General features: G+C 45.3%; 1 protein-coding gene across 1 annotated transcript in view; it reads left to right on the forward strand.

Annotated features, from left to right (window-relative positions):
* The window catches only part of LOC128710349 (IQ motif and SEC7 domain-containing protein 2-like), a 53390-nt gene that overhangs the window by 22539 nt on the left and 9891 nt on the right, over positions 1–20960 (forward strand). The window contains exon 2 of the mRNA XM_053805402.1: positions 13230–13622. Within this exon, the coding sequence (XP_053661377.1) occupies positions 13230–13622 (393 nt within the window). The remainder of the gene's footprint in view (positions 1–13229; positions 13623–20960) is intronic.

Below are 20960 nucleotides of genomic sequence, written 5' to 3' on the forward strand. Positions count from 1 at the left end.
TGTCGTCCTTCGTCGGCATTGCAAAGCTGGAAATTTCCAGCATATTAGAATTCCTTATGCACAGTCCATTTCGTTTGTGTTTCCAATTTCGAACCCGCACAGTGCACAAATGCATACAAATGCGTACTTCCGATGCAAGGCAGGGAGAATTTCAAACAGCAGAAAATGCAGTTCCCGTGTACTCTGTACCTTGGAAGCAATTAGTGCCAGTAATATCTTACCCTAGTGTGATGAGTGGAAGACACGGAACTTTTCATGTACAAATGAACTTATCGAACAGTGATAAGAGGTGAGGTTAAATCGAGTAGAAAATTGTGTCGTTTAATAGGACGGTACGAATTGTCAATTTAAGGTTCTGTGTCTACAACTTACTAAGAATATTTTCAATAGTGGTAGAAGTACGTTGGAGTTAAGACAAACTTTAACACATTATTTTATTTGTTTCTTTTTAGGTATGCATCTTTGAAGTGACTCTAACCGCGTTACTACCCATACAACTACGCCAGAAGGGACATCTAAGATATCGAAGTACAAAACACAAGGGAACATTGTGGGTTAAATCTACTTCATCAAAACTCTTTTATGTTCAAAGTTAAGCATTCTCTGCAGGGAACAAAACACAACCAAGACGCTATTCTGAAGCTGCTATACTTCATGGTGGAATTGCTCTTGCCGCTAGAAACATAGCATGAAATCATCTTAAAGCACCAAAGGATCCAGATGAAATTTATCTCTTAATGACTGTCGCAATTAAAAGTTAAGCAAACGGAAGTTGCCCTTCCCGAAGCAAGAATTCTCATTAATTTTCCGTAACGTTCACATTCCGATGGTCCCTTACGTCATTGTGGTCAGCTTTGGAAAACAGTGTAGTATTGCAGCAAACATCTGATCGTTTCCTTTTAGTAAAAATAGTTTTAGTGACTTAGAGAGTGAGAGAACGCGAAATAACCTTTCACGTCAAGCAGTGCTACCAACCATCCATCTGTAACGATAGAACGTGGAATTGAATTTTCACTTTTAAGCCTCCCAGATTCGCAACTTCCCACGTAGCAACAGCGTGTCCTTCTGGCTGCTGCCAGCTAATGATAAGACCATCCAATGCTACGCTTGTGCACTTTACTGTAGCCTCCCTGTTTTTTTCTCGCTTTGCGTGACGCAAGCAAAAGTGGGCAGCTCCATATTCTATCGAACCGACTCCCCCAACCATGTTATCAAGCAGGGCGAAACTTTTTCTGTTATTCATTCTCCACTGCATTACTGGTCGCGGATCAAATCCCTTCTGAACCGGGTGCGGCATAAAAATAACTTTAAACCATAAAAACAATTCTTGTGCTGCTGCTGCTGGGCCGGGAAGGTCTGGACGTAAGGTTGACTCGTTCGCATATTGCACCACTGGGGATGTACGTTTAATGGTGATGGGAAAAACGGATCTCTACCATTCTAAAAAGGGGCGTTTTGCTTTTCCTCCCAATGCGCAAAATGACGGCAAATATAGGCTATAGACGGGCAAATATATATCTGTACACAGCTAGCTACAGGCCTAAAGTATCGTCTGGAAGCAGCTGAACGTTAGACATTGAAAGATGGGCACGCATTATGTGTTTACTTACAAAAACTAAGTAAAGTTCGTCTTGGATTTAGTAAACAAATGGTCGCTTCCAATATTTTTCCCCCATGTGTATGGATCAGCAACGCTACTTCATCCATTCACAAGGAAGCCCACATCGATTCGTTCTGATTTCTTCGATCTTAAAGAAAGCCAGCAGCGTGTGGTTTCCCTTTTTGGCCAACCTCATCCCTGCAGGGTAGATCATAAAAATCCCCGTACAGGCGATGTGGGCTGGCAAACGGAAATGGCACCCTTATTTATTACTTTTCATATCGAAAAACGACAAATTAAAGCGCTTGTATTGACGACGTCGTGAAGCAGGCCTGTCGATAGCAGAGCCTCCAGCCGTAAGAAGGCCACATTCTTACACCCTCCTATCGGAAAGGAAACCGAAAAACAGTGGAATAGGGAAAGGTCTTTGACATTTTCCCTCCACGGACGTACTGCTTGATGTATTTTCACTTCATCGAATCAATAATACGCGCGGGACAAGCTGTGCTAGTACGAGCGACTTTTCCACTGCCTTCACAGAGGACATTGGTTGTTTGCGTTTGATGGCAGAGAGAGCGAGTTTGCCAGAGAATCAAAAGGATATGATTTGGCTATTGATTTTACGCTTTTCTTCTAGCGCTTGTTTACATCTGGTTCGACTTTCCTTTTTATATTTGAAGATAAACCACCATGAGGACTGTTATTCCTTCCCTGAGCTTGCTGATCCGTGACTTTTGCTTCTTTAAAGATATTCATTTTTTCCTGCTAGCCGGTGATAACGAATCACCGACAGCACGAAGCAAACCGCAAACAACCAAGATAAATAGAAGGTTTTTGCGTTTGGGCGGGATAAATGATTTGTACTAATCGCGCAGGGCAGGGTGAAGCATCATTATCGTTTGCCGCAGGCTTGAATATTTCGAGACGAGTTATTACAAAACTTTTCATTCGTGTAAAGCAAACAAAAAATGTCATGATTTGACAAAAATGTATTCATGTACAAGAAAGGAAGTTTCACACATTTAACCTATAAAGGGTGCCCTTTTTTCTAGAGTAATGTGGTCTATTTCTTTGGTGGAGGCTTTATGCTGGTTGGAAAGGCCATTTTTGCTTAGACTATGCGGCATTCCTCCCCACAAAAACAACACGTTTGCTAAACAATACGCGATACCGAACATCAGACACAGTACAACGGTACATGTTGTGTCGCTTTTTTGTTGCGGTGGATCATGTTGAAAATGTTCATTAGAACTGTTACACCCCTGTGAATAGAGAAGTTTCCTACGTGCACAACTACAATGCGGTACAAAAGAAAAATCCGACTCGGCTGGTTTTGTTCCAGGGTGAATAACCTCAGAACATCCCCAGCATCCCTAAACGGAACCGGAGCGACTGACTCCCTTTTATATATTTTCGCATAATTTGCTCCACCTTGCGAGTTACCATCGGCGTCATCCTCTTCTAATGCGCCATTTATTAGGCCCGACAATAATCGTCATTTTCGTCAGAATGTCTTTATGCTTTTCGGCACAACTTTCATGAATGTCTATGATGGAGAACCGGAAGCAAGCAGGGAGCGTTCCTAAATGCGTCCTGCAACGCATGCCCGGATCGGTAATGGCTTTAAGTGTAAGTCTTTTTTTGTTTGTTGGGTGTTGGTTGGTATAATATTCGTAAAAGGGAGGCTCAACGTTCAGCATTCGGAGGGAAGTATGATTTGGTGGTACTGAGCCGTACGAATTCTATTAGGGAAACTCCATTTTCGGGTGTCGAAAGAGGCTACGTTTCCAGGGCAATTCACTGCATCACCCTTATATTTCTCCTTCATCCTTCACCACCAGCTTGATGTGTGTTCACTACTCAACAGAGAGATACTGCCGATACTGGGTGAGGAAAGTTGCAGGAACATTCATACTCTCCTTGCTTCTTAGGGTAAAGCAGTCGAAATGAATGCTCCCAATAGTGGGACGAAAATGGCAGAACCATCCTTTAACCCATGCCATTTATTGTTCACCGGCTTTTCTGCTACCTGCACCGAAGCAAATGGGACCAATAGGTGGCGTTTGGTGGGAAGCTGTCTGGAGCTGTCACGTGTACTCTGCGCTACGTTCATCGTTCTTGCCTCGTATAAGTGGTCGTATAATTTTGCATTTCAACCAAGAACTACATTTTCGTTATCTTTTGCCGCAAGATTGTTGCAAAGGTATTTTAGCCATGCGACCGTTTTGCGATAAGGACAACAGTGGAGGAATCTGCGAGAATCACCGTGGAACAGTAATGTCTCCTTTGTGTCGTCCCATCCGCACTGTTTGCTCCATCCCGACACGTTCCGTTGACAACCATTAAAGTCGTGTGTGCGATGACTTTAGAAACGCGGCTCGCAAGCATGAATCTGACGTGTTTTATGGAGGGATAAAAGGCACATCGCGAAACCTGTCTTCCCCAGCACAAGGACAGATGGATGGTCAATTTAAAAATCTGGCGACAATCTGCAATGTCTGTAGCGTGTCAGGACACATTCCCGTCAAGTGTTGCAGCTATGTGCAATGTGCATTTAACCACTCCTGCCTACCGAGGGCAAGCAATTCTGCAGAAATGTGTAACTTGCGCCCATTACGTCGAGAAGGCACACTACTAATCCCTGGCCCATCCTCATTCCTCCGACACAAACTCATTTGCAAGTGTAATGATCCGTCCGTAAGGGTCATAACACGATCGGCACTAATCCAACTAAGAGGCAGAAACAATCCAGGCTCTTCTGGTGCTCCCCTTGAAGCTTATTGGAAAAGTGCAAAGGCACGCAAAAGAAAAGCTGCCGCGCGCGTTTTCCTTTCCCGCCGTAGGAGAACGTGCATGGCCGGGTGGAATGGATGGTACCGAGCTACCATTAAGCCTAGCCGCACTTTGCCTCGCTAAATGTCGTCTAATGCATAATAACAAGTGTTTCGTGTGCAGCATGGTTCACATTTTCCGGACAGCTATTACTACCACTGTTGTGCTTCTGCTGTTGTTACGCAATATGCGGAATGGAGGCGTAATGTGTGTATTCTAGTGGAACGTTTCGACGAGTTCCCGTCAGACGTTGGTGCTTGATGGATGTTTTTTTTCGCTCCTGCTGAAGAAATGGATTTTTTTTTTGCTAAGACAATTATAGGGCAGTTCCCTGTTGGGACTGTTTGAATGAGACATTTTTTCATTTACTAACTTTCATTGATAACTTTCCGCATAGCCAGAGTCAAATTCATTACAAGCATTGGATATTAATATTGAATTAATAAGATTCCTCCCACGAATGTTTGACTCTTCCTTCATTCATCAGTTGCTGGAGAAGTTGTCGCGTTTTCGCGTGGTCGTGTTGAAGAACCTTACAACTACCAAGACCCATGGAGAGCATTACACTTTCATTCCCAACTTTTCCTCGCATTTCCCGCATCTTTTAAACGTCTTTTTCTCCAACAGACACATGAGTTTGTTCTTTGTCTGGCATTGGTTTCCTTTTTTGTTCGTCTTGGGAGCACCAAGCGATGTTCGATGCTGCCGCCGCCGTTCCTGTTGATTTACGCGTGTGCTCTCTTGTATTTATCGCTCTCGCGGTTTCACTATTGCTCTCAACCCGATTACACTACAGATTTTGCTACAGTGAAGTCTCAAGTAGTCTCCAGTGAGAGGTGGCCAGAGCAATAATTTTCGATGTTGTAAAACAAAACTCTGTTTTTGATTTTTTTTTTCTTATAAAAATTTATAAGAAATCAATAAAAACTAATATTCAGCTGTAGGAATGATGAAAAAATGATGCTCAAATTTTATAAACTTTTATAGTATGTTTCAAATCACTCCAATCCAATCACTGCGCCCTGCTTCGAAAGGAAAACCAAATCCAAAGACTCTACTGTGCTGCCTCTTTCCTCTCTGTTTTTGTTTTCCATCCTATTTTTGTTCACTCGCTCACCATGTTGCCTTTATTACGCATTTCATCCTGTCTCCTTTTGTTGTCATATGTCTTTGCAAAAAAAACAACAAAAAAAACCTTTTTTTAGAGTAAAAACCGTTTCTTTGACGCACACATCTCTTACAACACAAAAGACACGCACACCAACACGTTCGTCCTTATTCGTCCTTATGACGTTGCATATTTTGCATCTGTATGCGAGAGAATAGTGTTCGTCCTTGCGTAGTTTACGCGATGTTTTCATCACCCATCCACGGTGGCTTCCGTACCAGCTCTATCGCTCTCTCTCTCTCTCGTGTACACACACATCGCATCCTTACCGAGCAGAGCGTATCGTACGCACACCAACGTTCGAAGCGTTCTCCGCGCTACGGTGTGGCCTGCACACGCGAGACTTCTTGAATGCGAACCTCAAGTCAGAAAGCAGCCGTCCGTCCGTGAAGACGCGCGTCAACGAGTCTTCTCTCCGGTAGGGTTTCGCTCCGTTCGATCGCCCTTTGTGACGTTTGCAGCACACAGCGGAATAACCGGGTGCGCGAGTTCTTGTGCGTGTTTCTTTTTGCGTTTTGCGAAGGATCGTAAAGTGTGAGCTAGAAGTGATTTTCCTGCTGTTGCCCGTGGTTTGAGTTTGTCGACATTCGGCATTCTGTTACGTGGTGATAGTAGTTAACCTCGTTCAAGGGGGTGGAAGTCCTGCGTGAAAAAGGACCGCTGTTGTGAGGGAAACACGGGTGGAGAGAAAATTGTAACGATTAAATTCTACGATAAAAGGCTCTGGAGCGTCACCGTAACCCCGTCGTGTTTTGTGGCCTGTGATGGTTGATTTTTTGTTGTTCTGTGACGTATTCTGGTGGCGTTTGGCTGCCGGTAGTGGTATTTATGGGCGCTAGTATCCTGATTGAAGAAGTTATATCGATCACAAAAATAGAAAGAGCAAGCGAGAGTGTGTACTTATAATGAGAGAGCGAGAGAGCGAGAGTGTGTACCGTCAAATGATTAGTTAACTTTCCGTGCATAGAGGTATTGGCGTATTTAATTTGCATAAAATAGTAATGAATTGTCGTGCGGGCTTTGTAACAGCTTACAAATAAGGCAAAGCACATAGCGAAAGCGACGATCCACCAACGGAGAGAGAGAGAGAGAGCAAAGGCAGTGTTGTGTAATGTTGGCATAGGAATTATCGCAAACAATTGCGTCCGCAAAGTCCGGTTGTCGGGGTTGTGTTCTGTGATAAATTAGCTGTGAAAAAAAACTCTACCGGGAACCATTGCATCTCCCAGTTGACGGTAGTCGAGTGTGGATATTAGTGTGCACTTCAAGCAAAGGAAGAGTTCTTTGCTTATCCTAACGCATCGACAGAAGAAAAGGACACCGGAATAAGCTAAAACAGATGAGATGAAGCAAGATAAATCAGTGACGCGAAAAGCGAAAGCGCACTGATAAGAGCTTCAATTTCACACATACACACACAAACACATCCTCCTATATAAAAACGCCGTGCGTGTGTGTGTGTGGGAGGCGTCTGTGCGTCCCCCATCCACCGACCCAAAGCCAGCATCATCGCGTACCCACGAGACACTCGTCAGCAACGGGCAGCGGCCGGCAGCACCACCAGCGAGGAGATGTTACTATTTCAGATACTAAAGTATTGATTTTCATCTCCACCAACACACATTTGCCATGCAACAAACCCCGAAATTCCCAACCCCACCACCCACCTACTTTTCGCCCATACAAACAATTACGCACACAAACGCACGCACACACCGAAGCACGCACAATGTTTCATGTGCGCGCGCCCGTATACCCACCAATAGGCAACACCATTTATTTGCGAAAAGGCTTTATTGGGGGAGCCTAGAATATCCTTTTTTTTTTGGCTACCCTATTTTCCTACTCATCACCTACTACTGAAAGGGAAATTGTAAATGTATGCTCACCATTGTATGGGTGCGTGTGTGTGTGTGTGTTTGCTTGCGTAATGTTTAATATCCTGCCCATGATCTCGCTTTATCATGCAAAGGATGCGCGGGCGGGCGAGATTCGTTTTAAGGGTGTGTGGGACGATGAAAGCTTTGCTGTGTGAATTTTAGACATTGCTTTAAGGCTGTGTGTTACTGCGTGTGCTTGTGTGCGTTTGTATTTTAGTTATTAGATTTGCATCTCTCTTTGTAATTGTGTGCCGGCATTTTGTCGTACGTGCGTGCCTTTATGTGTGTGTTTAGTTTGTTTAAATGCTTTTTTTTAATGAACTTTTCCATTTTTAAAGACTTTCGTTTTTTTCTATTATATGTTTATATTGAGTTTGTATGTTTTATGTTTAATTACAGTAGTATAGTCACGGCAGAACTATACATTCGTGCTTTTTTGTGTGTAGTTCGACGTAAAAAGTTGTAACAAAAAAGGACATTCCACAAGTGTGTGCGTTTCTGTTTGTTTGTTTGTGTTTTGTGTTTTTTGTGTGTGTTTTCTTAAGTTTCAATCGGTCCAGAATGATCATTTGTATCTCAGGATTCATTATCGGTGGAAGGTAGTTAAATTTTCTTTTATTTGATTTTATTATTTTATAAGTTTTTTACACATGATTTTTATTACTTTATAGCAAAAGAGTCGAGAGAAACATGAAGCAATCCTTTATGTGTTTTTTGTCAAAATGCACTCTTCGTATTCATGTTTACTGCACGAAACCTTCTTCAAACCGTCATGACCATCCACTGGCATGACATTATGCTATACCATCCCTGTGCTTTCCTTTTTCCGTCAAATTTTCACCTTTTCGCTTGGGTTGCTGGAACTGCATATAGCCCTCCGTTGGTAATAATCCCTAAGCCCTAAAAAAGATACGGCGTCGCCTTTCCTGCCTTCGCTGGCTGTACCACGCCTGATGGTTTTCGGTGCCTTGCAGAAGTTCTGAAGCATAGAATTAGTGCGAGGTTACCCTTATGCGCCCATCCGATCGTGAAAATAGGCAACTAGAATGCGGATAATAAACATCGGGGTGTAATTTTTTAATGAATAAGGGACACACCGGTGCGCCTCGGTGTGTTGTTTTATGTTCAGACTCACACACACACACTCGTCGACTCACCAGGATGAGGAGCATTCTCGTTGGCATTTCCCATCGCCTTTTTAACGATTCTGTGTAGGAAATGAAAAATACAAACATGGTTTTGCGCTTCGGGCCTAAAAAATAAAGTTTTCCAGTTGGTTCGCTCTGTACGACGAGTTAAAAGCCGAAGACATTATGCTCGAGTGGTAAACCTATTGGGGAAGCTATTGAATATCACCTACGGCAACAACAACAACAAAATTTACACAAACATAATGAACGAAACTCAATTTTCATAATTTCCTCGGGCCACGAGACTCTGGTGCATTTTTTGCCTTAGCACCTGGAGGGTTTTAGTGTGTGTGTGTCTGTCCGATTTTAAGCAAATATGTCGCGTCACGGCAGCCCTATAATTCGTGCCTCCGGTAACCGGATGATGATGTTCCCCTTTCGGATATGCTTCCCATCGCAAACGAAACCCATCACTTCTACCAGGCGCACGGACACCGGAAACGAATTTTTTCGAGCCCTCGTGTTTCGCTAGCTAAATCTACAAACCACATTCTCCCATCATTAATTCCGTTCTATTTGCTGCGGAAAACAGGGGAGAAAACAACTTGGATGGCATATGGACACATTCCAACAATATTATGTTATGCAATCGCGTGTGCCCTGCGAAGGAACTCCACGAACTTTGGAAAGTATTTTGCCAAGAATTTTCTCCAATAAAAACCAAGCAATTTCTTTAGACGAGATTCTTCCACGAATGAAGGTGACACTGCTTTTTTGGGGGATTTTTTTAGGTTAGGAATAATGAATTGAAGACTATAATGCTGTACTAGATAAGAGTGACATATTAAACCAAACATTTAAAACATTCCACAAACACAAACTTTACCAATATGGCCACCGTCATGTAGTGACGCACTTATCGTACGGTGGCGTCATTGTGCCCTGCTTCTTGCTGCAAACCAACACCGTCCTAACCATATCCGTGTCGATGTTGGATGCTCATAAAATACGCCCCCAAAACGTTGCCGGTGAGGAAGGAAAGCTTCCTTCTTTTTGGGTTGTAACTGGTGCACTGGCAGCAGGAAATTCCCAAGCAAAATGCGAAATCACTCATGCTGACGCCAAATGGGGCGTCGCAGAACACGTAAAAAAATACTAGTGGCCACTCTGGGACCAGTCGGTTTCGAAACATCGGCAAAAAATGTCATAAATAAAATCTACCCATGACCACCGACCACATTGCCGCTCATAAAAGCGCCTATGTTGTCGTACACACAGACAAACCATTGCGCTATGTTTCACTCGAAAAGAAAAATATGATTTTCCCGGAGTACAGAAGTGCTTTTTTTCATGGAATTTAACAAGATTCTGGACAGTTTTTTTCGACTTTTCGTGCAGACTAGATGTTGTTGCAAAATTACGAAACCTTTTGGAACTGTCGGCCGTTTTTGGACAGCGCTGCCCACTAAATAATACCACTCGGTGTAATTGGATGTGGTTCAGGGCGTTTCCCCCTTTTAGTGTCTTTTCGGGTGAATGATTAGAAACGCTTGAAGAGCAAATCAACTCATCTCGGGTTGAGTCACTCCGACGGGCAACGCGGAAAGTCCGTCAACCTTTCGTCCGTGGGCCAAGAATTTGGACCGAAGAAGAAATTTCACACAACGCTAACGCTTCTTGGCTCGACTCATGCACACCAGACTGTCGCGGTGTACACCTATGGATAGGAGAACGTACAAAGACACGGGCGTGTTACGGTTTATGCGCTGATGCGGGAATGCCTTACGTGGCTTAATACAGCGGAATGCCAGCGAAAGGGAAAATTATTTATTAATTCAAGCTTGGTTGATCAACTGGAAATGTTACGTTTATCCGGTCTCGGTATGTGTGCATCGTGAAAGGTTCTGACTCCTGAAGAGCGAACGATGTGTATCCATGTCTGAACGTTTTCTTTGAACCCATTTCATCGTCGAGCAGTTTTTCTTGTGCAGTTTGTGAGAGATAAACAGAAAGGAAGGCCATCCTCTCGCCACAGGTTCCTCTAGACATTAATGTTTGTATCATCATCATCTAAACTCTCAGCTCCGTAATCTGGTGAGCCTATTTTTAAGCTCCTGATGCAGTTAAACTGCACCCTAATTGCATCCACACTGCTAGTGAGGAATTTTATACTGCACATCACAGAACATGTGTTTCGTGTTTTCCGCTCAGCGCTGGCTATGCTTGCCCTTATCTCGGGTGCCCAGCCGCCCAAGTGCGTTGTTGTGTCTGTACTCTATTTTACCACCTCTCAGGCACAGTTTTCTTCCAGACGCATCGCCGCATCGTGTTCTGAATTCATTTTCATCTCACCAGCGATGGGCAAAGTGGTGGCGTAAACATTTGGCGCTACTGTGGAAAATGGGATATCTTCCTTTCCACTTAATTTTGACGCGACGCTCGGGCCCTTTTAAAGATGTCTGTCTTCGACGGTGTCTAGAGCGAATAGAGGTTAGTTCTTTGGTGGTGCACTATGATGAGGATCAGATTGCCAACCAGAGACCGAGAGTTGCAGCAGCAGCTGGTTCGTTTTGTTGCAATCTAGTCCGTTCTCGCCGGCAGCCATCCCTCCAGACATATGGTCAACGGAAGATACGCAAGTTCCAGAAACCCAAACAATAACCGTGACGGCCGGAGCGACGCAGCAGGTAGTCCATCAACCAAAGCAGCTGAGATTCATCTTTTAGCCGTCCCGTTTTTGGCCACATGCTTTGTTTTCTTTTTTCTTTTTTGGTATCTGTGGTATAGACAGGGTTTCGTTCTTGGAAGGACTGCTAATGAACGATGCAATCTCCAAAAAAGCAAATCTCGATATGCTAGTCGCGCGTATGGCGCGTGGCCTCATCTCATACCGTGAGGATGGTGTGGCTTATCCAGACCCCCAATGGACGTCACGTCAGAAGTTGTATGAAAGATTGCTTGCACCGTGTGCGAAGACTCTCGCGTCCACTTTTTATCGATCCTCCAGAGCAAATGTGACTCGTGTACGTCATCACCCCAGTACCAACTGTTCGGAAGTGTGAGACGAAATTTCATTTCCAGACCAACTTTTTGCTTCCTCTCTAGGGACGCACACCAAAAGGGCGCACAGGCCCGGAAAAGTGCTCTGGTTGCTCTGCAGTCAGCCAGTTCCGGGCAAAGAAATGCCGGCATTCCCTACATCCGAAGAGAGAAAACTTCGAACGGAAAAGATTTATCCGCATCGTTCAGGGTGCAAAGTTTTCGCCATCGCCGCATAAAAGCGGAAGCGATATCGATGGTACACTTTTGTGCTCGCTTGTCTTTCAGCAGCTCCTGGGAACGGTTATCGGTTAGTGCGGGGTAAGGAGCGCGGTTTAAAAACTTTTGCGCTTGTTATGCGCCCAGGAGTAAAGAAAAAAACAGCTTCACAAAACAAAACTTTGTCCTTCTGCGGAAGGTGTGAAGATGCCATCCTTCACACATGATCCCAATAAAGATGAACCGACAACTTGTGTATCGTCTCTGGGTATTTGGGAGATAAAGTGCAACAAAAATCGAATAGCAAACAGTTTGCGCATTCTATGTGTTTTGTGCGATACTAAATGTCAACGGAGAATGTAATTCCTTTCAAAGTTTCTACCATTGACCGCATTCTGATATTGATTTCATGTTTTTCTTAACGTTCGCTTTTCAGACGCTATTTTCCAACGCGTTCCAGAATTATCTAGTATTGCCACATGGTTTTTTTTTTGTAGAACAGAGACGCAGCTATAACTTTTCTAGTTCTCTGCTTTTCTTTCATATCCCAACATCATCAGACATATCGTTTGTGGTGTTGCGTTTAAGTTATCTCCAAATCGTCGTTTTTCCGTTTTTGTGCCTCTATCTATTGTGTTTTTCACCATACCTCAGTGTATTACAGTAGCATGTCCTATTCACAGCTCAGAACCCATCCCTATCTGCACGTTTATTGCGCTGTTCTTTCCTTCCTATATTCAGTACCACCAATCGGGAATTGTTCCTGCAAGGTCCAGATGTCCTTCTTCCCTTCATCGGAGAATCACTCGGGGTCTGATTTAATTACCGGCTGCATTTGCAGCGCGTTGCTGGCTGCTGCGTCTTGCGCATTTTCACGCTGTTTGCTGCAGACAGAGTGAAGCTCCGCAATACCTGTTTTGTGTCTTCAATGTCCCTTCGCTTCACAAGCCCGTACCTTATTCGCAAATGCGGTACAGATCCGTGAAAGAGAACCATGGGAAAAATTGCCCAAAGCTTTCCACACAACAACCCCTCCCCCCTTGTGCCTCGTTTCCCATTCCCCTCCATGTGTTCTGTGCGTAGAGATAGAGTGTGTGTGCGAAAATCAACCATCTGCTCTTTTGCGGACCTTTTGTGTCCACCTTTGTTGCTTTTGTTTTCACCATCAGTAGGAACGCATACCATTTTTGTGGTTTCTTCACCATTTTTAATCACCTTTCTCTCTTTTTCTCTCGTTTTTTTGTTTGTTTTTGTCTCTTTCTATGTATTTTTTTCTTTCACATGTGATCCTCTGCTCGTCTTTCGCCTTCCTTCCGAAATCCGCACCCGTCCATCTGTGTGTGTGTATTGTGCGAGAGTAGTTTCCCACAAAAAATCGATCGCCCAGCGCAGATCTACTCCACACATCACCATCATCCGAGCAGCGGTGGCAGTGTTGCCAGCAACAATGGGTTGCTCGCGAGCGGAGGCAGCAGTAGCCTCGGCAGCACCAGCCTGTGCGGAGTCGGACCCGGTGGTGGATCGTACGTATACGTGCAGCAGCAGCCCCAGCAGAACCACCAACAATCAACGCAGCACTATGTGTCACCGCAGCAGCTTACGTACCATCTGCATTCGGCGACCGGTGGCAACAGCACCGGCAACGGATACCATCATCACGGATCGCACCAGAACATCTCTACGCCCACTCTGCACAAGAAGGGCTCCATCCGCAGCAATGGCGATGTGCTCAAGCGAACACGTGTGCAAAATGCGTAAGTACACTCCATCTGATACTGGCCGATAAGTGGAACAATGGTACGCGCGAAGCGTGAAAAGCAAAGGGATTTGACCGCAACGACATCTTATTTACAATTATGTCCACACAAAACACTTCATTTTATGGCCCTGCTGTGTCGGGTGGAGGTGTGCTTTAGCCCAACGGCAAGCACTTCGCCCGTACGTGATGCGTGCCTGGATGTGCATTTAACGAATTAAGATGTAGACCGGTTTTGATTAGTTTCACGAAACGACTTTATTAAATTACACCACACCTTCAGGGAGCACACGGCGAGGCTCCAATCGAGGATTACGCCCTAATGAGGTCCTAATCCAATAGAACTTCCCTTTGTGCGGCACGTTACGGCACGCTGTGGTTATGCAATTTCGCCGTCGCCCGTAAATTGAACGACCATTTTGAAACTATCAAAAAAGTTTGGTTCTCGTTTTTTTTTCGATTTCGCGCACGATAAAAAAAACCCAGTTTCCGGTCACCAACAACGCCCTGATTTGCGCGATTTAGTCAGCAAATGTTGATGGGTATCGCGTTGGGCACACGCGTGGCACAACGACATGAATTTGCTCTTCCAACAAAGGACAAAAGTAAGGAAGTGCCACCTTTCCCTTTTGCATCTGGGTGCCTTTTCCCCCCGTTGCTATCGTTTGGTACTTTCATTTTACCCTGCCGCTGGTGTTGTTTTTCGCTTCGATGTACATGCACACAACAATGGATATTAATTACCAGACATCATGCCAAACACACCAGCGGGCGCGCAATAAAACCCCCGACCGGGGTTGGTTCGCCAGGTAACTGAAGCCATTCGCAGCGTTCCGCAAGGCTTCGGACGTGAAGTAATTTATCACAACACAATGTTCAAGACCTCTGTTTGGTAGTACGGGAGGGTGCCATTGCGAAAAACTGTCGCCCAACTTATAACATGATCAATTGTTCTTCCTCGAACAGGGGCCATCCTGCCGACCCTGTTTGTTCTGAAACGAGAGAAACAATGCAGCGAATAGCTTGTCATGGTCACTTTCGTGTAAAATATGGGACCTTTTAAATTAGATCTCATTACTAATCCATGTCAACCTTCTAACCTGCATCAACGGAATAATTATGCCTTTGAACCGTGCTTGAAGTTTACAAACCCTGCTTTGTAAACGCATATTTCAAAACCCCTCAAATTCTGGAGTATTCCAGCAAAATCCACTCTGGCAAACACACAACTCTTTCCCTGGGCTCTGCGTTTTGTCGCCTCCCTGCTCCAGTGGTGTGACCACACATGTAAACACAAGTGCGCTCGTGGTGATGTTGATAATGAAATGTATGTTGTTGTTTTTTTTTTGTTTTCGTGTCATCACTGTATCGCACGCCTCGGCGCTCTTTGTTTTTGGACAGTGGCAGCGCGGAACTTAAAAAAAACTTCAAACAATTCTTCCCAGTGAAGTTGCTGCTGCCCAAATTGACAACAAACCGAACACCCAGAAGGAAGGGAGGTGATAGTGTGTGGATGGGCCTGTTCAATTTTCGGTCCGAATATTCGAACGTACCAGACCTGAGCGCACTTCAAACCGCCTCGAGATGCACGCTCACCGAATGTGTGATAACAGGCCGGCCTGATTGCTGGTGCTGTGCTGGGACCAAATCTTGCCGAGGTCGCGTCTGTGTTGGTGATGCGTTGTCTGTCCCTGGCCGGGCGGATGGCAGATACTGGATGTGGTTGTTTTCCAGACAGCGAGCAAAAACAATCTCAGTGTACCTACGACATCTCTCTGCAGCACCATCAGCAACGAATGCGTGCGTGTCCTCCGTCGCAGGAATATGTGTGACGCCAGAAGGTGCTAACCTGTTAGTCGTTTCTCTGCTCGTCGATCAAGCACGGCGCTCGCGTCTGTGTGTGTACAGTCTGGGTGGCTGCGGCACTGGACCTGGAAGATTTCGGCACACATTTGTTACTCCGGCCCGGTATCACTTGTCCTTCACGGCGGTCCGCAAATTGTGTGCTCAAAGTTGCAAACGTCCCATTTAACAGTGAAGATCAGTCAACGAAGGTTCTTCTCTGTGTGTGTTTTTTGTTGTTTCGATACATATTGTGTACGTGGCCACCTGTATCTGCACTATCGTGCAACGCTAAACGTGAAGCTTAACTAGGAAAAGCACTGTGCAAACAGAAACTCACTCTAGGCAAACAGAATCACATGTATCACACGGTTTGCCTGCCTGGCTGCTTCGTTTGCTCCAATTAAGACTCGAGTGCACCAAAAGGGGCATTAAAATTGTACAACGCAACAGTTCGCCCCGCTCCCGATTAAAGGTAATTAAATGCTGCCCGTGCCTTAGTTCTAAGCTACTAAGGTTTAGAAGTGTTTGCTTCGTGTTGAGATTTTCTCAGTGTGTATGTGTGCGTGCGTGTGTGTAAAAGTGTGCATACGCGTGGGTGAACCATTGCTCCAATTAACGCTGGAGCATCATCAAAGTCTCCTGCAATGTGTGCTCTCGGGAACGGTTGCTTCCACTCCGCCGGTTGACGTACGATAACGCGAGGAGGTCACTCTAGTGATGCGAACAGAATGTCCAATAGCCGGAGAAATGGTTGGGATGTGCCAATTTTGACGGAGATAAATGGACATTGGTCGACATCATTCCCTCCACAAAGCTCCTAACGTCCAGCAAGACACCCAGCTGTCCAATGTATTTCGATACATAAATCGTGGGAAAAACGGGACGAACATCTCGGACCTGCCAGATTGCGAAGCACGGGTGGAATGATGGTTGAAAATGCTCCTCCCGATGCGCACCGGTTGTCACGAAAGCAACCATCGGTTTCATTAGAACGAAAGACACAAACACGCGCCTGGACTTTTCATCCAGCTTCCGTACGTGACGCGACGTCAGTTGTGAAAAATTAAGCGCATTTTTACAGCTCTCAGGCGGGCGTAAAATGCTCTCCACCGTTACCGACGACCGTGTTTGCTCGAAGGTCGAAATTCATGTCGCGCACCAACGACACGACGGTTCGTATAATGTTTCGACGAACTGTCTTGCACCCCATCCCCACAGCCGTGTTGTTCTTCACCTTCATGGCGCTGCGGTTGGCGGAGCGTCGCCGAAATGCGACGAATGATCTTCATTTTGGAGGTCATAAAATGCGACAAATTTAGTCACACTGTTCGGTGCTTTATCCTGCGGTCTATATCCCGCCCGGTGCGTTGCAGGAGAACATGTCCGGTACATCTTCCCCCGGCACGCCAGGGTGAACGACGTGACGTTATTGTCACGATGCGTTTTTTCCTCCCCCGACGGAACACTTTATTCGAAAAAATTAACATTCATTAGGTGAGGGTGCGGGAAGCTAATTCACATTTCATACGAAAAAGGAAGTGAATGTCACCACTGAATGCCTCGCGGGTGGAGGTGCGGAGCGTTAATATGTGTGCACATTTTATTAACTTCCTTCAACCACAACCCCTTTCACAAGTTGTGTGAGGCCTCTCCATAACTGTGTGCACGATTGCTTTCTTTCTTTGTTTGGAATCGGTTTAACACCCGCACATCGGAAATGTAAATATAGTGGGGGAGTAGAAAGAACAAACAAAAAACAAACGCTATACTACACCACAATCAAATGCTCGGTGTTAATTGCTATAGGTAGGGAGGAATGTTTATAGCAGCACAACTTTATCAGTGAAAGCAATCGATTGTTTCGTAGCCACCGAACACATTCAATTAACTTCTTGTTGGTGCATCTTTACCATGCGTAGCATAATTGTCTTTGGATCGCACTCCCTCTTTGTGGTGCATCAATCATTAAGCTTTCAATCATGCTGGACGTATATCGAGGCAGAATGCAGCTGGATTCCGCATCCACAACACAGGAAAACTAATTTCTCCTGAAGTGAAGAAGCGTTCTAACAAAGGAGTCTTCCCTTCTCTCCAAATCGTATTGGCATCCTTCTGTGCATTCCATTGGCGAGATATTTATAAACATCTCACAGGGGTTGTTTCATGCCGTTCCAACTCTTAATGCGGAATAGTACCTTCGAAAGCGTACTAGAAAACCTTCACCTCGTCGAACCTCGAAGTCTCCTGCTCATAAACATTTTCCTTCCAATGCAGTTGGCGCGTCCTACATCGTCTCATACGCATCCAGCTGGCGTGTCTTTTACCTTCGTTTCGATCTCCGGTGAAGCGTACTAATTTTTATTAAGTGATCTCTTGGCCTGCATCACGAGCGCACTAGATGGTCGTGGCAACAACAGAAGAAGCGACACTGTCTGGCGTTGTTTACAAAAGATCATTCTCGATCCTTCAGAGGATTCCTTTACGCAGTACAATCGGTTTGAGTAGAAACGGTGGGAAAATGGAACAAACGCTCCAAAATTATGGTCCAATAAATAAAAAGGAGCGAAGAAATGTTTAGGCTAAAGCAATTTATTGGGCGACATAGAGAAGAATCACCCTTAGCTGCAGTAGCTTGAGGTGCGGCAGAGATGTCAAACACATACACTGGTGTTCAAGTTTTGTGTATTAGTATTTATACTAGACCAAACTATTTGGTGTTTCTAACAGATGTTTTCATACACGGTTCGTGGTGCTTCGACAAATAAAGAAAAATCACTGGTGAAGGTGCATCTATAATTGTTATTTTGATCTCAACATTGGAAGTTTGACACTACTGGAATACCCTGATAGACTCCCTACTTCACTCCCGTGCACTACAGTAACTGAGAGCATAAAAGAGAGGGAGAGAGAGAGAGAGAGAGAGAGAGAAATTATGAAGTGTGAGTATGTTTGTTAAGGGTATGCAAGGTTGCTGCATCGCTCCTGAGCATCACAACAAACCCAAACCAACATTGTGCTACAATTAGTACGAACTGAAATCTCGCTTGGTAGCGAAGGTGGATAGATAGCCGATACAACAGTACCGTACCACCGGTATACGGCGTGTAAATTAACCCACACAACGGCAAAAACCACCTCCACCCCAAAAGCGGTGCCGAGCGTTAGCGGCTGCACCACATACCAGTGCGATCGCGGCTCAGTTCTCGTTGATCAGCGGGCCGGGCGGAATTCATCAACAAATACCCGTGCGTGTGCGCGCGCGCGCGCGTCCTCCAACAACGCAAGTAAAAGCATTTTCGCGCATCGGTAGACGGGAGGTTTTTTTTTTTTGGTTTGAAGCAGCGGAAGAAGCGACCACGATGTTGCAATCGACGTGCGTACCCGACGATACCTTCCGGTGGGGTTTCCGTTGCATTTGTACACCGTTACGGTCCAGTTCGGGTGCATCCATCGACGCGGACAATAGTTGCTCGACCTCCTTCGGGTGCATTTGCATCGGGCGGGTGAAAACAAAACCCTCCGTCTCTAATCGTCTCGTGGCCAAACGTGCCAATGTACAAAACGGTTTCTGTGCGGTGTAAAGTGTGATTTGAGGCTTTAAACAAAACAATCTTGTTCGGACAAGGATGTTCCTCTAGAGCAGAGGTCCTTCTTCCGGTACGCTTCACACTACGTGCTTCAACAGTGCTGCCACATTCCATTGTGCCCTAGTTGGGGTTTTTCTTCTCGCCAATAAATCGTTGAATGTGTCTGCAGCCGTACATAAAGCATGTTTCGTCGACGTTTTCTTGTTCTACGCCATCCGGTCCGGTGTGCAGCCAACGGCAAGTTCGTGCCATCCGTGGGAATCGACAGAACGAAAGGATGCTCTAGTAAAGAAAGGACGAAAACGGAAGTGAGATTCGAAAAAAGGGCATTCTACTGTGATGATAGTGGTGCAGGAAGCGGAAATCTTCCGCAGAGGATGTTAAACTGCTCTCCGGCAACCTCTCGAACGGAGGGAACAGTTGGTGTGATGTGATGCCGTCGCCGTCGAAAAGAAGCTGCTACGGACAAGTGTCTTTTGGAAGGCATTGCCTTTCATCTGTTTCATCGTGCTCTCGGTTTGGTATTGAAAAATCTCCCGTGCTGCATCCGTAACGTTCAGAAGATAAACAAACAATTTGTTTAAGCTTGTGAAATCCACATCGGAAGTGCCCAATACAGCACACAGCAATAGAGCAGGGAAGCATTGGGAGAGGAGAGAAAGTTCTTAATTTGGGTGTTATAAACATAGCAGTTTGTGTTGTCTTGTGCAAGATGTGTTCCGTCCCAAAAATCAGATGGTCTTCTCCTTATAACCTCAAGGCATCAAGAACAATCCGCAGTACTGTTTACCAAACGTCGTGATCGCGAACACTTCTGGAAGTCCTCATTTCCCGATCCTTAATAGCCACCAGTTGGTTCGTTGCAGTTTTAATTGGATTTGTTCAAATAAAAAACCCCCCCGGCAACCACCTCTTCGACGTGCGGTAATCTAAATACAGTGTCCAGTTGCCACCAGAGAAGCCACTTAAGCTGCGCAGGATTCATCCCAACAGCTTCGTTGCGGATAGCATCCCCTTTGTGCCGGCTGAAACTGAACCGAGCGACGAGTGCATAATTAAGGGTGCAATTAAAATGACGCTGATTTGATTTGATTTACGCGTTCTTCGCTGATTTGAGTGCGGGGCTACTGTTGATGCTGCTCCGTAAACCACCGCGTCGTTGTGTATCTATTTATTGCACCGGAGCGGAGTATTGCATTTGCACCGAGTAACGCCATTTAGCGCGCTGGATCGACCGACGAGTCCAACAGCCAACGACACACGCGAGAGTGGCCTGGGAAGTTGTGTTCTGTTGTTCACTTCTTCGCAGGGCCTTTTTTGTTCGGTTATGTTGCAAATTCAATCCGAAGCAATATGATGAAACACAACGCTGGTGGAGATTAGTGTGAGAACTTGGCCAGCCTGAGATAATGTCTGCAGGTGGAGTACTGAAATCTGGAGGTTATATAAGTGCAACTATGGACCATATAAGTTGAGATTGTTGTGATACACACCCAGTATGTAGATGGGTAATAACAGACGAAGTGCAAACAGCATCCAAACCCCTTCTTTATTGGAGCACACACATTGAGCAACACGCTAGAGAGGTGCGCCCTTAGATAACAGGTGGCTCATCTACTTCCTATGTCTATGCATCGTGCCATGTGCCACAAAACGCACTATCGCGTCTGAATTCCACTTGTCAAACCCACTTGAAGCGCAAACCTTCAGATAACTTATCACCTTCATCGATAAAGGTGACCCGCAACACATAAAATCGATTGATCTTCGTGCACTTCTAATTGCGGAAATTCCACCTGATGCCACTGGTAACTTCCACCCGATCGCTCTATCTCTCTCTCTCTTGATGTTGACATTGAATTTTACACGCTTTCTGTTCTCGAGCAGCAATGCACGTAACTCGA

Source organism: Anopheles marshallii, chromosome 2 (genome assembly GCF_943734725.1).
Source record: "Anopheles marshallii chromosome 2, idAnoMarsDA_429_01, whole genome shotgun sequence".
In the NCBI taxonomy this organism is placed as follows: Eukaryota; Metazoa; Arthropoda; class Insecta; order Diptera; family Culicidae; genus Anopheles; species Anopheles marshallii.